Source organism: Amblyomma mixtum, chromosome 2 (genome assembly GCF_055824585.1).
Source record: "Amblyomma mixtum isolate Tamu chromosome 2, ASM5582458v1, whole genome shotgun sequence".
NCBI classification, from domain to species: Eukaryota; Metazoa; Arthropoda; class Arachnida; order Ixodida; family Ixodidae; genus Amblyomma; species Amblyomma mixtum.
In genome coordinates this window covers 79,727,047-79,748,195 of record NC_143013.1, presented here as the reverse complement: position 1 = coordinate 79,748,195, position 21,149 = coordinate 79,727,047, and the positions used below count along the sequence as shown (strand labels likewise).

At 42.6% G+C, this 21,149-nt stretch overlaps 2 protein-coding genes across 2 annotated transcripts in view; one reads left to right on the top strand and one right to left on the bottom strand.

Moving 5' to 3' along the window:
- The window catches only part of LOC149359852 (uncharacterized), a 28,286-nt gene extending 17,759 nt beyond the window's left edge, over positions 1-10,527 (bottom strand). Inside the window, exons 1-3 of the mRNA XM_089571960.1 lie at positions 8,978-10,527; positions 6,815-7,021; positions 3,535-3,867 (exon numbers count right to left, since the gene is read on the bottom strand). Coding sequence (XP_089428086.1) covers positions 3,535-3,867; positions 6,815-7,021; positions 8,978-10,351 — 1,914 coding nt within the window. The 5' untranslated portion in view covers positions 10,352-10,527. The remainder of the gene's footprint in view (positions 1-3,534; positions 3,868-6,814; positions 7,022-8,977) is intronic.
- Positions 10,528-10,745: 218 nt separating this feature from the next.
- LOC149359851 (protein FAM8A1) lies at positions 10,746-21,108 on the top strand. The gene is made up of 5 exons (XM_089571959.1): positions 10,746-11,113; positions 11,437-11,557; positions 11,752-11,878; positions 12,536-12,687; positions 16,023-21,108. Exons 1-5 carry the CDS (start codon positions 10,765-10,767, stop codon positions 16,171-16,173), a joined length of 900 nt encoding a protein of 299 aa, XP_089428085.1. The 5' UTR covers positions 10,746-10,764; the 3' UTR covers positions 16,174-21,108.
- The last annotated feature ends 41 nt before the right edge of the window (positions 21,109-21,149 follow it).

Sequence of the window (21,149 nt, the reverse complement as noted above, 5' to 3'; positions counted from 1 at the left end):
CTAGCCATAAATAAAAAAGTTAGTTATAAGACCCTCGTCCCCCCTTAAGTCCACTACCATGTTCGCTGAAGAGCGTTTTGTCTGAACTACCTGATGTCACTTCAAAACCATTCAGTGAAACAAAAAGGAGAAAGAAAAGAGTATACAAGGTGAGGCAGACAGGTTAACCAGAAAGGTGTGCTGGTTGGCCACCCTGCACTGGGACCAAGGGAAGCGGGGATGTAAAGGGGAAAGAGGGAAGGGGTGAGGAGCACAATCACAATCTGGCACACCCTTGGGTATCAAACAAGGAAGAAACATCAAGAACAAACCATGTGGAGTAATTTGTGCTCAATAATATGTGGTAAAGTAATAAAATTAGCACGCAAGTACAATACCCTTGGGTATCAAACAAGGAGGAAGCATACTGAGGAGCCGCCGCGGTGGCTCAGTGGTTATGGTGCTCGGCTGCTGGCCCGAAAGACGCGCATTCGATCCCGGCCGCGGCGGTTGAATTTCTTTGGAGGAGAAATTCTAGAGGCCCGTGTACTGTGCGATGTCAGTGCACATTAAAGAACCCCAGGTGGTCGAAATTTCCGGAGCCCTCCACTACGGCGTCTCTCATAGCCTTAGTCGCTTTGGGACGTTAAACCCCTTAAGCCAAACCGAAGCATATTGAGAACAAACCATGTGGAGTAATTTGTGCTTGGTAATATGTGGTAGAGTAATAAAATTAGCACACAAGTACAATACCCTTGGGTATCAAATAAGAAGAAAGCATATTGAGAACAAACCATGTGGAGTAATTTGTGCTTCGTAATATGTGGTAAAATAATAAAATTAGCGCACAAGTACAATACCCTTGGGTATCAAACAAGGAGGAAACATCAAGAACAAACCATGTGGAGTAATTTGTGCTTGGTAATATATGTGGTAAAGTAATAAAATTAGCCCACAAGTACAATACCCTTGGGTATCAAACCAGGAGGAAGCATATTGAGAACAAACCATGTGGAGTAATTTGTGCTTGGTAATATGTGGTAAAGTAATAAAATTAGATACACACAAACATGCGCAGAATCAAAAATCCTTCAATGCCACCATATTCCTGTCATAGTGCTGCCAGTGTTTTGACATCCTTCTTTTTTTCTTTGTAAAAAGCACTGAGGTACCCTGCTGCTACCAACTAGAACATCCTGAAAATGCCCAATGAACATTGTACACATGGCGCAATTTTCACGTCAAACTAGTCAAGGCAAGTAAATTAAAATGTATAAAATTGGTGACTCTACAACAAAGTGCCCACAGATTCAGATCTAACAATACCATTCATAAAAGACACTGCACAAGTATGGGTAAACAACAAGTGTCTTATGCGAAAACCACTGGCAACTGTGCTCCTTCATATAACTGATCAATGCACTGTACATGACCATGCCACCAAAAGTGGTATTTTTGATCACTGCACTCTAAACTTCTGGTTCCGAATTTGTATGCTTTGTGCTTCAAGAAAAGAACTGCACAGTACTTTTCCGGATATTAAAGCACATTCTGACAAAGCAAGGCACTGCTCAATGCTCATGCTTGCTTGGCAGAGAAGTGAAATTCAACAAGGGACATTTTGGCACTAATCAAATTGCAGTCCACACAGTCCCTGTGTTACAAGGTGGTCCTGCAATTCCTATAAACCCAATTTGACCACTTATGCCAATAGCAGCAACAAATGAATGGCAGCTTGTCAGACATTAGAAAAAAGAAGCGCCAAGTAGGAAAACAGTAGCTGCTTAGCTTTGCTTTGTTCACCTCAGGCTTTGCTTTCCACAAAACTTCCTGCTACATACTGAAATAACATCATTTCTTTCACACTAAACCCACTCTGGTGGCTTATTGGATGTGGTTTACGGTTTATAACCATACAAATTTGGTTGCTGAGCTCAAGGATGCGGGATCGAATACCGGCTGTGGTGGCTGCATTTAGACGGAGGCAAAATGCAAGAACGCCATGTACTGTGCACTGTCAGTGCTCGGTAAAGAACCTCAGGTGGTCGAAATTATACCGTAGCCCTTAAGTACCCTGTACGGCATAGTTCATGTGGAGCTTTGAGACGTTAAATACCTAACACATACCACTGCGTACCGCCAACTTTCACCATATGAAGTGAAATGATCACCTGAAGCCACTTGCTTCTACTTTCAGTTGCCAATAGACGTATTAATAGTAGATCAATGCCAAGAACATTGCCTGAGGACCACTCCAGCAATTAGTATACAGTGTATATTTATTCTGACTTTTGGTTTTGTATCTTTAAACATTTCACAAGCATCCTACACATGGGCAGGTATAATTTAATGAAGATATGCACCCAACAACAACAGCTATAATTATCAGCTACTTTTGTAAAATTTAGTACTGCTCAATACAACATTACATAATTAAACTTACTGTAAAACGGTTGAAAGGTCTCTATTAGTTTACACATCATCCGACCAGCACCATCTAATGAATGACATTTCCTTTCTCAATGACGCTTTCGAAACAGGGAGGATGAGCATGATGTTCAAAAGAATTCTCCACCCATGGGTGACAGCAATGTTTACGTACAAGTAAACAAGTACACCCCACTATTCCCAACAAAATTTTTTTTACCGTGACACAGCAATGCTGTAATTGCCTTGAGGTTGATGGAACACTATTTGGTAAACAGAGAACATGCCGATTATGAAACAAGCTCTCACGATGTGCTTGTTTCTTTTTCAGCAATGAATCAAGATTGAAATACTCAGTGATTCTTCTTGAAAGCCACATTGTTTGGTATTTGCTATCATGCAACATCTACCTAAAAGACTACACAGCAGGCTATTAACTGTAACTAACTAATATGCCTAAATAGCAGATAATGGCTGCTGCCCATCTGTTACGATATAATGAAAGGAAATGTATACAGTATTCAAGTTGAAGATTCATGAATTCAATGGAAGGAATGCCGACCAAAAGGTTGTTGTTTAATATGAAAACGAAGACGTTTCGGCTTCCATACAGAAGCCGAAACGTCTTCATTTTGCCCAGCTCATCCTTACATGACCTTTCCGAGGAAACTCTGTCGAAAAGTTTGCTATCTCAAAGTTGAGACACTACCCTGAAACGAGGAGATAACAACTCCGCGTCCGGTTATTCATGCCGTGTGGCCGTGCAATAAGCTCTGCCGGCTACTTTCCGTCAGAGTCTAGGCTTCTTTCCGTCAAAGTCTATGAAAACTGCCGGCTAACAATTCTAAAAAAAGAAACAACTTGTGCAAAATCGCACCTCAAATGCACTCGCCGGACACAGTTTATTCTCAATTACCTGCGTCTTCATATTAAACAACAACCTTTTGGTCGGCGTTCCTTTAATTGAATTCACGAATCTTCAACCCGACCAGACGAGTTTTTGTCGAACGTTAGATTTCATTCAAGTTGAAGTGTCACATTCTGTTTCTACATTGCTCTTTGCAATTTTTAAGAGTGAAGCATCTAGCTTCAACTGACGCAGACAAACTTCCCGTCGGATAAACAAACCTTGGCACAGGCGTCCATGAGCGTCATTGCAAGCTCCACCTTGAGGCTTTTCCGCAGGGCAGACTCACAAAAAACTTCGAGGGTAGCAGGGACATAGAGCTGGTGGCCCAGTATACACTTCAGTGCTTGCCGGAAAGTGGAATTACTTGAGAGAGGCGTGCTCTCTTCGAGGATGTCAGCCCAGACCTGGGCATCGTCGCGTGAACAGCGCCACTGCCGTCCGCTGCTGGGTGGGAAGAATGTTGCCATCAGAAAGGAGGCGACGCGAAGGTCGGGAATCTCTTGGCGCCTCTGGAGGATGCAGTCGTACCATGCATAAGGAAGGTGGTGCTCCTGCAGATAGGCATTGTTAAAAGTAAGTGAGCCTGATGGGACATCAGTTTATTTATTTATTTATTTATTACAGTACCCACAGCGCCGTGAGGCATTACAGTGGGGGGGAAGACGACTCAAACACAGTCGAAAAAGCAGGAAATGCAGATAAAAAGAAGACAGGCAAGCAACTGAATGTACAATCAAACAAGCAGACAGGTAACACTTTTACATTCATTGAAAAAACAAGGGCTTAATTACAATGCATATTTCGCAGTGAGGAAAAAAAAAACATCAGTGGAGGTAATGGTAGCAATATCATGTGGGAGTTTATTCCATTCTCGAATTGTTTGGGGGAAGAAGGACATCTTGAAGAAGTTCGTTTTACACCTGATCTCTTTAATTTTAAAGGCATGATCAAGACGCGGTGAGACATAATCGGGATGTCGCAAATAATGCTCCCTGTTAATACCAGTCTTATTGTGAAAGACACTGTGGAGAAATTTTAGTCTAAGAAGTTTCCTTCGCTGCTGGAGTGATTCCCATCCAAGGTCATTCTTTGCAGCGGAGACGCTAAAATTTCTGGAGTAGTTGGCATTAACAAATCGCACGGCCAAGTACTGGATCCTTTCAATCTTGTGAATATCTACCAGCAGCCAAAGGTCCCAGACACAACAAGCATATTCAAGTACTGGTCTAATGTTAGTTTTATACAGGAGCTCTTTCGCATTAGGCGGTAAATTCTTCGCATTTCTGCGAAGAAAACCCAGCACTCTGGAAGCCTTGCTTGTAATGTAATCTATATGGTCATGCCAGGATAAATTTGCAGTAAATAAAATACCAAGATATTTATGTTTGAAAGCTTTTGACAATGTTTCCGCGTTATTACTGTATGAAAAGTCATGAGATTTTTTTTCCTAGTAAAACACAGTTGCCGTCAAACTGAACCCGAGATGGACTGCAGTCCCCATTAACTAGTATATCTACTACAGGACAAAGGCTTTTCTCAGTGATATCCAATGAGCCTTATCCTACACTTGCCTTGGCCACCCTATCCTGGTATACATCCCAATTTCCTCTCTCTGCTTGACACTGCTACCTCAGCTGAATTTCCCATTGTTTCGTACACACTCCACTAGCCTAGCAGGCCAGCGATTATCAATTCACCTCACTACAAGCACTGTCCAGGTAGTCTTTGCCAAAAGTAACCGAGCAACAGGTTCTTGCTTCTCAAACGTATAAAGGAGTATTTACAGCAGCTTTAAAGACCGAACGGTGCCATAATGTAAGGACAAGGTCTCACCTTTCTGTACACAGAATCAGGGCTTAAGGGCTGCCATGAGTGCTTCGTTACGCGGCTAATTAACAAACCACCTGTGCCAGGTTACTTTTGGCACACACTGCACATTTCCTCTTCTCTGCTTAAAAATAACATTATCCAGAGTTTCTTCTCCAACCCATGCTTCTCTCTTCCAGCTTCTCAATATTACTCCTACTACTTTTTTTTTTCCATACCTCACTGCACTGTCCTCAATTTATTTTTATGTGTTTTTCTTGTTAGCTTCTGCTTCTAAATTATGGCCCCACTGATGAGTGTTGTTTACTGCGCGAATATAAAAGTTAAATGCCATGACTAAAAGTAAAATGCCATTATAGCTGCTTTTCTTGCACTAGAGAAAAACAGGATGCAAAAACGAAGATGTGAATCTGACCGAACACCCCTGACAAGTGGTGGTCCCAGGTTCGAACCCCGGACCAGGAAGAAATTTTCTTTAGCTATGGAGTCTCCGTGGAAGCTGTACGGCCTTCCTTTGTCACCGCATGGCTGTGCTTGAGTGAACGCTACTGAGCAATTACTCCCATATTACTCCATCTTGGAGGATGTCCCTAAAAACACTGCACTAACACAACAAAGCATGAACACCCGCGCACCAAAATCGCTGGACATACTGCACGGGGCATGTTCGCATCCTATGCATCTCAGTATGCTAGCAATGCCAAGAAGAGATGGGAGGCATCATCAGAATGACTGCAGGATAAAGGAAACACATAACAATAGTATCACTAAGCAGACTCAGTTGGTGCCATGCTTTAGCTACATACAGTTGAGTGGTCGTGTCCACACAGACTACACCTAAGAGAGACAATAAGAAAGAAAGCAGTTTCTTTTACTATTAGCTAACAGTGAAGAAGGCAAAACAATTGTTAAAAGAGCATTGAAAAATGAAAAAGGGAACAATCACAGGTACACTGTGGCCATCACACTATATATACAGGAAGAAAACGGGAACACTGATTAGCAGACAAGGGTTCAAGAATGTAACATGTGCAGAGGTGGTACTGAAAATTGTCAGGCATTACACTGTAAGTGCGCTAATGAAAAGGATGAGATAAAAGCAGGGTTTTGAATTTATTTGCATCGCGCTCAGTTACAACTGCCTCAGGCAGCTCATTCCACAGTTCAATGGCGGATGGCAGGAAGGATTTTTGAACGGCATTGGTGGAACCATGTAAACGCTGTAGGCTCAGGCTGTTAAAAAGACGACGAGATGTTCTATTGGGAGGGAGTAGAAGTGTGCAGTGCAATTGAGGAAAACTGTAGTATAACTTGTGGAAAAGGCAGAGTTGGGAAATTTTACGGCGAAAAGACAGTGGCGGTATGTCAAGCGATGATTTTATGCCAGAAACACTGGTTCTGCGATCGTAACATGAAGTAATAAATCGGTAATAATGAAGTAATAAATTTAAATTCAATTTTCTAAGCAATAAATGCATTTCTTGCTGCCGAATAAGCATCAGCATAGACGCAAAGGACCAAACAAAAAATTTTTACCAAGACCAGAAATTGAAAGCAGTTGTTCTCGGAGTCCGTTTAAGCAGTTGAGCCATGCAGGAGTCCAGCCAATGAAATTCGTGCCTGTAGGATACAGCACGACAAAAGAAATGAGCCGCTCTAGAATATACTCACATTGGAAAAGTCATCGTTGAACTTGTGGCACTGAAAAAGCAGGAAGAACTGGAGGGGTGAGAGCTGCATCTTCACGTTCTCCATGACGTCCAGTGCACACTTCATAGAGCTGCTGTTTCCGAACCTGAAGAGGAAACTGCAGCAGGACAGTGCCCGCTCAGGGTTCAGCGCAAGCTGGCCGTGCTTGAGCTCTTCAACCAGCCTTTTCTAAGGAGAAGAATGGCAGAATGAAGAAGTAATGCAGACTGAATTATGCTCTATGTAAACACGTGCAATGTTGGATGGTCTGTTTTGAAGCCCTCCAGTATGGCACAAGAAAACCTACAGCCATAATCTGACCTATCACCTGTTTGTTCTTAACCCTTTCAGGCGCCATTTTTTGTTCTGACTGAAGTCAATTATTTTTTCACCGAAGTAGTATATTCAGGCCTCAAGAAAGGGAATTTGTTAGTTTTCGAACGTAAAAGACCAGCAAGTAAGTTTTTACAACGATGTGGAGAATTCGGTACAAAGTGTCAGATTTGTTAGAAATGATAACATCGAAATGTTCTAGGGTGTCAGGTAGACACCCTACGGATCGTGCAATCGCTCTGTGTCTCGAAGATTCACATTACTCTCGAAATTAAGCAAAAACAATCGATGTTTTCCCTCACGGCAAAATCTTTCTGCAGAAAAACGGCGGGAAAAAGTGCTACCTAGTTCACTCTTATTTGAAATATTATTTACTGCACTCGCTATATAGTGCAAAAAAGCAACTTATTTGCAACAAGAAGGGTACTCAATTTGACAGAAATAATGAAATCACTGTTATATGCTCCTGTTTCTCAGAAAAAGCTTTAAGTTTGCCGCTTACACAATTGTGTACAAAGCGCCTGAAAGGGTTAAGGATATACTTTGAAAGCTACAACCTTAGGAAGCAGATGAAACCAGAAAGCCTGCAGAATGTCAAACTAGAGCTGTACAACAAGACATGGTCTACTTCTTTCACTGCTCAAAACATTTACCACAATGAACTGAGGGATAATGTGAGGAACAGTGAAACATACAAAGTAAGCCTGCTGTTCACGCTTATTTGGCAGGGTAATTTTTTTGGGGAGTTGGTAGATATGGATGGCATATTAAAGCCCATTAAAAGGCAAAAGTACATCAGCAAGAAATCTGGGCGGCGCTTGGAGGAATTAGAAAGAAGATGCGTCATACCGCTAAGGTTCAAAGAAAAATTTAAGAAGGCCAGATGAGCTGCTCTGGTTAAGACAAAATAACGACCACCACTAGTGCGAGATAGATATTATTTCTCATGACTAACGTTAAGAAGAGTAGGTTGTTTCAGGTTCATGATTTAAACAAAGAAAAGTGCACCTCAAAAACAAGAGTGCATTACAGCTTTCATGGCATGGCATTCACAGCATTATAGCCTTTTTCTCTTTTATGACCAAATTCCTGCAGAACATTCCAAAGAAAAACTTCCACTACTCCTCAAGGAAATAGCAATGTAGAAACAATACCACCCTGCACTGTATCAGTTTTAACACTGTCACGTTTTGAAGAGTTTCAACTGAACCATGTAGTGACGACATTAGTTAGCCTATATTAAAAGTTTCCTGATAGCAACTTTTCGAGCTTTATTGTTTGAAAACATGCATAGTGACAGTCAGAACATTAATGCATTGACACAAACTTGAATTTTTTTTTTTTTTTACGATAGTGGTTGCAATAAAGACCAGAGCTTACACTTTCGGCAGCTTCCCGCATGGTGCCATTAAGACAACAACATAAGACCCAGGACAAATGTTAGTGCAATGCAATGGTTCAGGTTTACCCTGCAGACAGCATGCTGGAAGTTTACGGCAGGGCAAGGCTGATTTCACAAACAACCCGAAGCAGGAATAATGTCGGTATAAATTTAAACTGCTACCAATTACAACTCATTCTGCCCTTCTTTCAAGCTCAGTTGGCAAAGCAAAGAATGTCTTAGTTTGGTGGCAGCCTCTGGTTAATCTAATACCTTGGTTAATCTTAAAAGGCAGAATGGTTTTTTATTCAAATATGAAGGTTTAAGATAGATGAAAAAATGTTTTCTGCATGACTGTGATGAAATGAATGTCAGTTTCAATTTTCTCATGACAAAACACTCATCGAAATGGCACAGAATTATGACTGTACCTCAAGTCCTTCTCTTGCATACTTTGGTATGATCGAAGTCTTGTTGTAAAGCTGAATGAGTGCATCAAGCACTGATACTGAGCCAAAAACATCAGGCAGCTTTTCCATCCAGCGTTTCGCATACAAGTTCATCAACTCTCGGCTCCTGCATTCTCGCAAGAATAGAGAGCTTGCCAGATGTTTGATGAGAAGGACGTCCACGTCGGACATGTGGATGGCTAGGAGGCCAGTGAATTCTTCTCGAAGGTAATCATTCCACCCAACGCTGTCGAAGATACTTATTAAACCCACTACCTCTGTGGTCCGCAAAAGTCCCTCGCTCTTTCGCAGCATTGCACATTCTTTCGCTTTTTCAAAAAGTGCGGCTGTCTGCAAGTGACCCAGCCTGCAAAGTCGCAACAGTTTTGAAATCTCAGTGACCGAAAGCTTGGCACTGCTTTGTAGACAGTGGTCGACAAAAGGCTGCAACCTTCGCTGCTCTCCCGACGAGAACCTCACCCCAGCCTCCAGGAATAGGAGCGAGTCGGAAGGTGAAATGTCAGCTCTAAAAGAAGAAAGCATAGACGTCGACTTCTCCAGCACGAAATCCAAGTATTCGTCGCTAAAGAAGTATCCGACATGACATAAGACTGCCGCCACTTTTCTATAGGAATCAACCGAGAAATGGATGGAATCAAATATGTCCTGAACGAGGGAACACACTAGAGCGCAGACGAAGAACCCGTTGCGTTTTAAGAAGTTGGATGCTTCAGACAACTTGGCCAGTGCAGCTAAATCCAGCGCCTGGCAATCGGCAATGCAACGTTGCTGCAGCTTCACAAGCACGTCGTGGTTTTTCGACACACAAAGCCGGAGCAGAGTGTCAAGCAGACTGACCGCCTCTTCTGGTGTGAAACTCTCCATGTTTCTGTCTATCTCGTTCAGAAGGTCGAAAAAGGACCGCTGATGATGAAGAGCAGTGAACATGTCGACGGTGTCCGAGTTGATAGACGACTGAATACGTAAAGAGATGCTGCTGTCGCGGTAAGCCCACTGAAAGCTATCCAGTATACGGTACTGGATCCTGGCGAGCGCCTCGGCAGACGCCACAAGATCTTGTGGCCTGGCTGGCTTGGCTTCCTCCCCAGAGAAAACAAGATGCAACACTTCATCCACGGACCGGCACGCCTGAAAACGCTTCTTGAATTCATCCTGAGGAACACCCGCAGGTTCAAGCACGTAATCTTTGTAACTAAGCGGCGACGAACTTGCCTTAGAATCATCAACTAGGTTTTTAGCCTGCGACAACATTCGAGTGTAAGAAGTCTTTGGTACACACGACGGGAGGCGGCAAAGCAGACGTTTCGTGAGGGCGATGCTTGTGATTACGTTCATTTTTGAGGTACTAGATCTGAGACCAGCGAGTTCAGTTACACAAGGGAAGTTAAGACCGCTCACGAAGGTGTAGAAATTCTTGTTATTATAACATGACAACAGCGCAAAAAACTCATACGGAGAGCGAAACTAGATACCGAGCTCATTTTCGAGCGACAAGCACATACAAGACAGGATCCATATTGAAGGTGCTACTAAAACCTGCACGCGCAAGTACGCAAATATGCAAAAAAGCGAAGTAAAGTTAAAAATAACATCAATGTAATGAACACGTTTTGAAAGGTTATTTACTATATATAGTTGGTTAGCATAATAACACAGAATTTTTTTCTTATCGCAGTAAGTGCGCCGGTATCCGCCCTAGCGCCGGTCTTGCGCCGTTTGCCTCGCGTTTTCAATCCCGGTTTGTTGTGATGGCGGAGGACGGCAGTTCGAAGGATGAGAAGATTCATCACAACTCTGAACGTGTGCCCGGTGCCACTGGAGATCAAATGCCGTCGAGCGACGCAAGCTCGCCAGGGAGCCGTCAAAAGGCGTCCAGAGACGCATACATCGCGGCCCTGAACCAGTGGCTGTGGCAGTGCTACCACTGGCAGTGCTTCACGGCCGCTCTGCCTTACGTTGCTCTGCAAGCTGCGAACCAAAACAGAACCGCCTACGAATCCGTTGACATCAACCGAAACCTTCCGAGAACTTTCATTGCGAACCAAAACTTGGTCGGCGGACAAAGAGTGCAGCGGCCGAACGTCGCACCCAGGCTGGGTAACTAGCGCTTTTCCCTTTCCAACGTTCGATTGCACAGGGGCATTATATAGTTGAACGAATTGTTGGGGAGGCTTCGAACATTTTTTGCTGTGCTGTGGGACGTTTCGTCGCGCTAAACAGCCGCCGTCTGCGTGCTAATCGTCCTGAGCTTATGCTGATTGGCTTATAATAAATGCTGGGTAACGTGGCTCGCGCTCTTGTGTTTGTACAGGAAATACTGTCCAGGTGTTAGACCTGTGTTTCAAGCGCGCCTACGCGTGCGTGTCAGTGCATCTATTTTTTCCTGTCGCGGTGAAACGAGCACCGTTTTTGTCGTTCAGGACACGAGTTCAAACTACCACCTCTGTGGAAGCGATTTGCAGCAGAAGTGCTGGACTCGTTCATCTTGCTGTTCGTTAAGCTACTGGTCACGTATATCGCCGTCGACTTTTTTGACATCATGTAAGTGCCGTTTACATCGTTGTTTACTTTAAGCGAAGTGCGGAGCGACTACTGCTAAGATTTCTGGGAAAATCTTTTTCTTGCACTTAATGTTTTCAACTGTATAAAGGCATTGAGTGCTTCCTGTGGAATTGCTTGTTAAGGTAAAGAGGCCCTGGTGTCTGTAACATCTGTTGTCATATCTACTTTTTTAGAGATCTCGAGAAATATGATTTCGACTTACTTCGTGAGGATGCCCTCAATTATAAGCTGGCCTTGGAGGTTACATCAGAGATTGTGGTCCTGGAGGTTATCCACCGGATACTTGTCTGCCTTTATGAGGTATGATTTCCGTTTTCATCTGTGAGAAATTCTTGAGCACGTTCTTTCTCTAAGACACGTCTAAGCAGGGTCATGCTCTTTTGCAAAACCCCTTGTTCGCACAAAAGTTACTCTACTCTCAAATTGTGCCCTACTTTTTCGTGTGCTATCATAATCTCTACGTGGCATAATAATAGTTTAACTGCAATTACTAGAACGGTGCCTTAGTTCTTACACATACAAGAATTTATCTTTCTGCATTAGTTTGTTAACATAATTTATTTCTAACTCTGTTGCGCAGTCGGTACGGATCACAAAGGAAAAGTGAAGTTCAGTGCAGGTTTCTACAGGTTATGTTTAAGGACATGACTCTAGACTTTCCGTATCATTTAGTTTGCAAATTTTGTGTGCAGAGCAACAGGAAGTATTTCGAAAGGAAATGTCTTGAATTCAGTTGTGAATGTATAGTGAGGTTGCCATAATGCAACTTTCACATCTTCAGAGTGTAGTTCAAATTCCTCAGTAATGCTGTCAGCTCAGATGTGCACTGCTGAAGATTAGAGGAAAAAATGATTTTGAGAGGACCTATTTACCCTTACCACTGTAACGCTTTTGTGGTCTTGTGAACTGATGCTGGTATGACATTTTAACTGTGGTGTGTTTGGTGGTGTCCCGCAGACCATCTGCCTGCACAAGGGTGTGGACTCGCCTGGTGGCAGGACGCCAGGCAAGGGAGTCTTTGGCCTGAAGGTCGTCTCGTGCGCTAGCATTGAAGAGATTGGTGGAAGCCGCATCCGAGTCTACCCGGCTGGAGACATTGGACTGGGCTGGTATGTTGCTAGAAGCAAATGTCTTTCTGTCCTTGCCTATGAGTACAGCTGGTGTTCACGCTGTCAAGGTGCAAGCTTGTATTTTCATCATAAGCACGAGAGGAAGGAATTCTATCAATGGACGTGCTAGATTTCACAAAAGTGAGTCTACATGGTCATTGTCGAGAAGCGCTAAAAAGACTAAGATGAAGAAAGGCTTGAAATGACTAGGGGTTTGAATGAAAACATTTTCGAAGGAAGACTGCCAGGTTGGTGACTAGGGGTGTGTGACTATTCAAACAGTTCAAGTAGTGAATGGAATATTCTTCTATTCGATTAAGTGAACAAATTAAATAGTGTATTTTCAAAATTATCTGAAAGGAATCAAATGCGTTCTTAGCTTTTCGAATAGTTTTCGAATAAGGCTCGCTGTAATTTTCTTCGAGAACTGTTTCAATAATGGACTACACCGATGTAGCGCACCATCCTTCTGACAAAAAGTATGAACGGGGCAAAGGGTTCAGTGCCACGACGCAGTCCATTTGTTTGGCAGCGGCAGCAGGACTCTGGAAAATTTAGCAAAACCCTGCCTTGATGCTCGATCTTAGAGGCCATGGCTCATATGGAGGCACCACCAGTCTCATTTCCTGTAGTGTGACTCTAGTGCACTGGGGTACCCACGGGGTTTCTAATGGGTACAAGGTTTGGCCTAGTGCTCCACTTTTCTAAGGCGAAACGCTTGGGAAAAGGGTCTTTGGCCAAACCAAGCAAATAGTAATATTCCTGTACCTACAACTTGACTATCTTATAGTTATTATAATGGCTTTGTGTTGCAACCTAGCGGAGATTAGTGTTGTATCTTTTAGCAGCTCTAGCTTTAACTTTTTGCGTTTTAAACATATAGCACCTATACAGCAGTGCCACCATTGGTGATTCAATGTTTTGCATGACTGCTTACTTTGCACGAATATTCACACCAAGTAATAGATATTACTAATATTCAATTCGTATTTGATTCGGTTTTCGCTATTTGTATTCAATTTTTTCGCACACCTCTAAAAATGAGGCATGTGCTTCTCACACTAAGGATAACTTCATTCAATTTGTTTTCTGTAAAAATTGAGTCTGGATCTTTTTTGGCTGTATTGATATCCGTCTAGCAGCGAAAGACACATTTGTAGTGAAGAAATTTGCATTTAAAAATTTTCGTGCCTTTCGATTCAAACTCATGACAGCCACATCAAAAAACGACTCTGTGATAACAGTTTTGAAGTAATGGCAGTGCAGCTTGGCCCCTGGGGTCTGCACCCAAAAAACTGTCATCGCACCACAATTTACTTGCAAAATCAGGCGGCGATGACGACGCCAATATTTCTTTTTTTGCCTTTCGTCCCTGTAAAATCTTTGTTTTCAGTGAGAGTAGCGCATTTGTCGTTAAATCGCTTTAATGTGTCGATATTGGCCACTTTCAATTTATCCTGAGTGCCCCGTTAATTTGTGAACAAGTTTTAAGGCGAAAGCCTTATATGCCTCTTCACTAACGAAATCCGACATTCAGGAAAAGTGGTCCATAAATCTCTGACTGACGTCATCAACAAAGACCATTTCTTCCGAAAGTGTTGGGAATTGAACCTTGGACCTTGAGACTGTGAAACGAGCTCGCAACCAATAGGCCATAAAACCGGGTTGCTTCTTGGTGAATAAATGGGAACCTAGGGTATGCATTGCCTTACGACTATATGCCGATGAGTATGTGTGTCATTAGAAATAAAGGGAAAAATATTAGTAAAAATAAACTCTTTTGCCTTCAAAGCACGCAAGCAGTCTTAAGTGCCCTCCGTAATTTTTGTTGTTAGCAGATTGGTGGGAGTTCCTCAAGAACACTCCTTTTTTGAACTGTTATTTGACTTCGCAAAATTTGGAACGCACTGAGGATTCCCTATGGCTCTGTGTAAAGTGCCTTTTGTTTCGTTACTGTATTTTGTTTTTCAGGTTCAGGCGAAGTGTGTCTTCTTTCTGAGTACTTGTGCTTTGATATATAGAGAGCTTGCAGCCAGTCTTCTGAAGACCTGAACTTTTGATTGGACAATTTCCATTTTTTGCTCTTGACTTGGGAGCAAGTTATTGTTTGGAGCTCCAAGCTTGGGGTCCACCTTTTTTGATCTTCCAATGCCATGCCACTCAGCTGTTAACAAGCTTGAATCAGCAGCTTGTTTACAGCTGTAAAAACTTGCATAACAAAATAGCATAACAAAAACTTGCATAGCATATTGCCAGTAGTAATATTCTCATTGGACTCTGCTTGCTGTGTCTCACCCTGCATAGCCACCTTTTACGGAATAGTGTACTAATAAGGGCGCTCTGAGCAGCTTTCGAAGTTGGTTGCTTCATTTAAACCAGCTCTCTTTTCCCAGTGGACAGATAACTGAAGAGTTGTTTGTGCTTCACTGAAAGATTATTTCCAGTTTTAGTCTAGAAATGTATTTTGCCGCATACATATTCAACTAGATATGCATCATAAAATGTAGTTGCACTGTTCTAAAGGCCACAGAACATGAAAGAAAGGTCACTGAGGAAGAGCTGTTGTACCTGCGGCTGTGAAATTTCTCATGCATCTTTATGAGAATTCGCGAGACTTGAGAAGTATATGTTAACGCTGACAGACTAAACTTTTGCTCAGTTCTGATGATAATATAGTAAATTGCTCTCCGTGGTTCTTGGTTGCATGAAGGTCAGAATCTTGTACGCGGAAATGTGCAAAAAGAAGCAAGGTGGGCTCATAGAGGGGCAACAGAAACTGCTTATTTTCTCATTTTTGTGAAGTGGATTAATTTCGAGGGCCCTTTTTCATGGCTGAAGTGACACACTTTGTATGTGTTTTTTGGAAGCGTCTGCCTGCTTGTTAAGACGAATTTTTGCAGTGTTGGCTGGCATTTGCAAATCCTTGTAGGAGAAAACTTAGTGTGGAATGGTGTGGCAAATTTGTTTTTGTTTTTTTTCACTGATTGGATAATCCTTTCCCTGAGGAGTGTATGCCAGATGGCCGAATCACTTTGACAGTGGAAACATTTGTGTCTGTACGAACAACTGAGGTGCGTTCTTATCTTTTTTACCGCTGCTCTTTACCTTTCTTTTTTTTTTTCAATTTGAACAGCTGCTGTTTAGTCTCATTTGTATGCTAGACTGCCCCAGATGGATGCAACATTTACGGCAGTGAAAACATGTGGACTACATACTTCCCTAGTTCTGTCACTGCTGTTCTCTCTGCTTTTCCTCCCCCCCCCCCCCCCACCCCCGCCCACTTATGCTTTCGCGCAGCTGTTTATTGCGGTTTTTGTTGTGCACGTCTTCCCCAGGGCCCTGCTGCGTTCCTTTGTCAAGAACTTCACAATGGCATTCCTCTTCCCAGCCTGCCTGACGATCTTTTGCTTCCAGCACGGCCGGGCAGCTTACGATGTTCTGTGCAACTGCATCGTTGTCGAAGAGCTGCCGCCACAGAACGCCTAAGACAGCGTTTCCTTGTCCAGCTCACCCGAGAAGCCGCTTGCAGGACCTATATCGGCTAGAGCCACATTTTGACCTTTATTGTTAATATATGTGCATCAGCGAACAAGAGAAGATCCCGGCTTATTTTTTACTCCTGAAACTTTGCCTGCTTGCTGTTTGGAAGACCGGTTTCATAAAGACAAACTGTTAATATTTTAGCAAATGTTGTCGGTTTTTGCAAAAGCACCGCCATAGCCGGTAGTCAGAAACGCTGTGAAGTACGCCCTGGCTAGAACATAGAGTTTCTTACTATTACCTAGAGGGAAAGCTGGCGGCGCTGCGCTTCAGCCACCATGGACGCTCAAAGCATCATGGGGCGGTGAGCTACTTGTTGCGGGACAGTCGTAGTTTTTCAGGAACACTGAGTGTCATTACTGAGACGTTTCATTCCGAAAACACTGTTCGTGTATGCGCAGACGACTTTCGCGCGAACACAGTGTGCAAAAGTCATAGTAGTGAAAACGTGATGACACACGACGCCAATAAAAGGTTTCACTTTTATGAAATGCCATTAAAAAACCTCTTAAAGTATCTAAGCAACAACATTTTTTTTTTTAAAGATATTTACTTTTAAAAGTATGCCTGTTAATTACGAAATATTTGTTTTTGTAGTGTTCATCACTTGGCCAATAGGAAAGCTAGTCATTTCTTATTTTGGGCAAACTTTGCACTTAAGTGCTTTTCTGCTCATTTGTTGCAATCATTAGACAAGATATTGAATGTTAGGACATTCGTAGTTATCGAACAGCTTTATTTTTCTATTATTTTTTGGCCAAAAGTTGCAGTTCCGCAACAAGTAGCTCACCGCCCCATGATGCTTTGAGCGCCCATGGTGGCTGAAGTGGTCTCGAGGGGTCGCCATGCAAACTCCCATAGATGGGTCGCCAGCTTTCCCTCTAGGTAATAGTAAGAAACTCTATGGGCTAGATAGAATGTTTTAGAGCGAGACATTGTTCTCGGAATGGCAGTCTTGTCGCCTTTTTTTTTTTTCTCGCTACCTCATTTCGACTGGTTCAGGTCTCATCCAGTTGTTGCAGTTAATTACAGCAAGCACAAAACTACGTTCCCCCACTGGGGGGCAATGGCTCACTTCTGCCTGCATCTATTTCACAACTCCCAAAAGTGCCATGCAGCTGTCTGTTGCAAAGTAGGCCACAAGCATTGCTCACAGAAGTGTTTTCCACAGTAGCTTAGCTGAACAGCTCTTACCCGTACTGCAACCAGAAGCTATTGTGTAGTTCTTGGTGGCACTAAAGGCATCCACTTAAAGGTGCTTGTTGTTAGATCAGCGCCTCCTTTGTTTCGGTGCCAGTCAAATTGCTTGCGTAGCAGTCAAACCCCCTTGGATGTGTGTGGTCATTCGACGCCACTTATGGGTGTCCGGGGCTTGTCATAGCTGTTGGCATGGCTGGCGAATGCCGACGAGTGTATAGATGCTGAAGGAGAATTTGAAGACTTGTTTGCCCTCTTCCCGTGCTGTGTCGACGGTTACGGGGTACCCTCTCCTTCTTTCACTGCTCGTGGAGAGCAAGCACAGTGGCAAGTGACTGGGAGAGTGAGAAAATAATAATTAGGAGAGGCTTCATCTGTCTGGCACTGGTTTCGAGGAGGTGCTGGTTAGGATCATTAGGTGTTGCCCTTAGATACACGCTGCTGTGTCCCGTCACTGTTGTTAATTATCTTGGGAGGGCTGTAATGTTTCTGTGTTATGTGTGCACACATTTGTGCAGTAGTACATAGCGATGTAGTGTTGGCTAGAGCCATCCTTTCAACTGTGATTGCCTCGGAAGTTTTGTGGTTGTGCAAAGCGCAGCATTCTCTGTGGGATAAATGTGACAGAACCATTGTGTCGGAGCCACGGTTTTAGCTACTGGGAATTGAACCCTTTGTGATGCATTCGTTCAGATGTAGTTGCATGCTTTGCAAATATAGCTAAATTAGTGTTCTGCCATCAGCTTATTCCGCTCTAATTCGGACAACTTGGGTACTGCTATGGCATGAGTGGATAAAATTTCCATGGCCTTCCTTTATATATGTCAGCGGAGTAAAGGCATCAAATTTGGGGCTTGTATTTCTTTTTTTCTGCAGACACTGAGTACGAGTAAATCAGGAGCATGGTGTGTTATTCACCAATGCGTCTTAAATAATTTAATATCAGCTTCAGTGCTGTTAAAACTGGAGAGACAGCATATCTCTGCACTACATGTGCGATGGAAAGGTATGTTTCTGAACCCTCATTTCAAGCATCATTCAGGGGCTGCTCGCAGTAGGCTCAGAAAGCCAATAAATTTTAGGTTTTCACAGTTTAAAATCATAATAAAGTATGTTTGCTTTTGATACTTGCCTGTGGTACCTACCTTTGCAGTTCCTTGTAGAGTCAGAAAACCTCCAAGCTTTTCGTACCCTTAATTCTGGTGTCCTTACTTCTTTTGACTCCTTATGTTATGCGGCTCACGACATGACATGAATGCGTTAAGCTTGATTGGTTAATAAGCCCATTTTGATTATCACTCATTTGAGGGCTGCACACTGTGTGTGAGGCAGTTGTAAGGGGACCATTTAGAGCAGACAGGAATCGTGTTTGCTACTATAAGGCGGATCACAGTTTGTTTATTCGGCAGCCATGGGAACACAGCATTTAAGAGTGTCATTAATAAATTCAGCATTAACATTTTTGTGTTTTGAACATGGAAGTAGTGAGGCTGGTTTCTCTTCTTTGCTGTTCCTATGGAGGGTACAATTGTGAGCAGTATAAGAGGGAGGGAACAAAATTTTTATATAAAATTGCACATTTCCTGCTTATTTGATAATATATTTGGATATTATGTGCCAAGAGAAAAACTATGAAAAACTGCTTATTGCACATAATTATGGAGTAATCAATGAATGAGAGCTCTAACCTTGCTCTTTCTTATGCTCCCCACAACTTTACATATGTGTTGACCTTTTGAATATGTACTGCTATTTAGTGTGATGGCCCGACTGATCGGTGCTTTCAGTTACTACTTGTGTTTGAAACACTGGTTGAAGGGCAGGTGATGGGATCAGCAATGTGCATATGCTGTGCATGTTTTTTTTGGTCCTGGTTTACTTCGTTGCCACATTGCACCAAACAGCACAGCAGTATTTCATACTGTAGTCGGATATAACTTAAGCCTGCAATGAAGCTCCGCCCACATTCAGGACCACCGCACAGAATTCCTCCACAACGAAAAAGTAGTCTTTTGTTAAAACTTTTCTTGTTACCTAAACAAGGAGCTCACCACCAGGTAAAATTATAAGCAAGAATTTTGATGCCTCTGGCTTGTTTAACACAGTCAAATGTTAAAAATATGATCCTGTTTGCTGTTGTGATATGGTCGGCGGAGTAACACAGGATGCCACGGACCGTGGCTCATTGTTACCGCCTGCTTTTTTTTTTAATTGTATCCTACTACAGATGACCTAACGCCCTCCCCCTTTTATTTAAAAAAAAATTCCTTCTGGCTTTACTCAATTGTCTTTGTGTGGACCTTTAGTTGGAATTGGCACATTTTAATGTGATAGTGCCGATTTGTTGTTTTGTATTTATTGAAAGGCACCTTTTCGGACAAAATGTAATTATGTTAGCTCTGCCATGGAAAGGCTGCACGGGTTAGATCACTGTTGGCCAGAAATACAATAAAGGCCGTTAGAAGATAGCAGAGAGTTTGTTATTCAGAACTACCTGCTGTGGTTCCTTTGCTCACAAAGCTATTGTCATGTTCACTCATTGTAGCCTGTAGCAGCTCCATGCACTAAATGCCTTACTGGTTGGAAATGGGGTTGGACAGAGCCCAGATCTTAGAGCAGAGAAGTCTGTTAGTATGATTGTGCATCTTTTCATGTGCACCATATAAAGGAGGCCTGAAACAGTTCATGCCGGCCCTTTCCAGTCTTTCAGTCCCTGCCCATCCTGATACAAACAATAGTGTTGTCACTGGAAGAGATTTTAGACCTCTTGAAAGTTGCGCATCCATATCATTAGGTACCAAGAGGGGAAGAACTGTATATGCTCTGCAATATGGTAACCTGCGTGTGCTTAAAGCATTCTTGCTTCACTCTGTGTACTTAGATATGTGAAATGCAGTTATGCTGTTATTTCAGACAAGAACGCTGTGATGGCTGATTGCTTGTCTTCATGTGACGGTGTGTAGTGAAGCACTGGATTGAGAGGTTTGACATGTGTTGCAGGCATTTCAAACTGAAGAAAGCGTTGTCTGTCAAGTCATACTTTAGGTGGTTTTACGTGAACATTGCCGTGCTGTTGATATATCTATGTGGTAACAAAGCTGACTAGGCGTACATATTTGGAAGCTTGATCACATCTGTCAGTAGGCTTGATAAAATGTCACAGATAAATTAACGACAATCCAGCAGTTTTTTGGTGGCACACTTCGTTCACTGAAACAACAGGTTGTACATTCTCTGTGAGCTTTATTTCCACAGCATGCACACAAAACATGCACAGTGTGAGATTGCTTATTGCTTGAGAGAAAAGGGTTTTCAGCTGGAGAATGAACAGCAATGAACATTTTACATCTCAGAACAGAAGCATCATTTTGTTGCATATTTCGCTGTAAAATAAAGTATTCTTTGATGTGAACTGAAATTTCCTTGTTTCAGGACTCTCTGGAGTCCAAAAAGTACTTCCCTACAGTAAAAACTAAAACATAATGTACATACATGTGTGGATTCCTCTGTCATCTCCCCATGTGAAAGCTTACATGTAGTCCGGAGTAAAAAAAAAAAAGCAGTACATGCTATGGTTGTGAGCAAAGAAAAAAACATGTAGCCTTCCACAAATTCAATGTACTTTTGGGCATGTGTTTTCCTCTTGGAACACTGAAATATATGTTAACGATATGCATCTCAGTATATGTTGTGTGTTCCCTTTCATATCCTTGTGCACTCACAAA

Excerpts from the sequence above, each read along its gene's own strand:
- LOC149359851 (XM_089571959.1), top strand. The coding sequence starts at position 10,765 with ATGGCGGAGGACGGCAGTTCGAAGGATGAGAAGATTCATCACAACTCT. Across the intron at positions 11,114-11,436 it reads GAACGTCGCACCCAGGCTGG|GACACGAGTTCAAACTACCA; the intron begins GTAACTAGCGCT and ends TTTGTCGTTCAG. Across the intron at positions 11,558-11,751 it reads GTCGACTTTTTTGACATCAT|AGATCTCGAGAAATATGATT; the intron begins GTAAGTGCCGTT and ends CTACTTTTTTAG.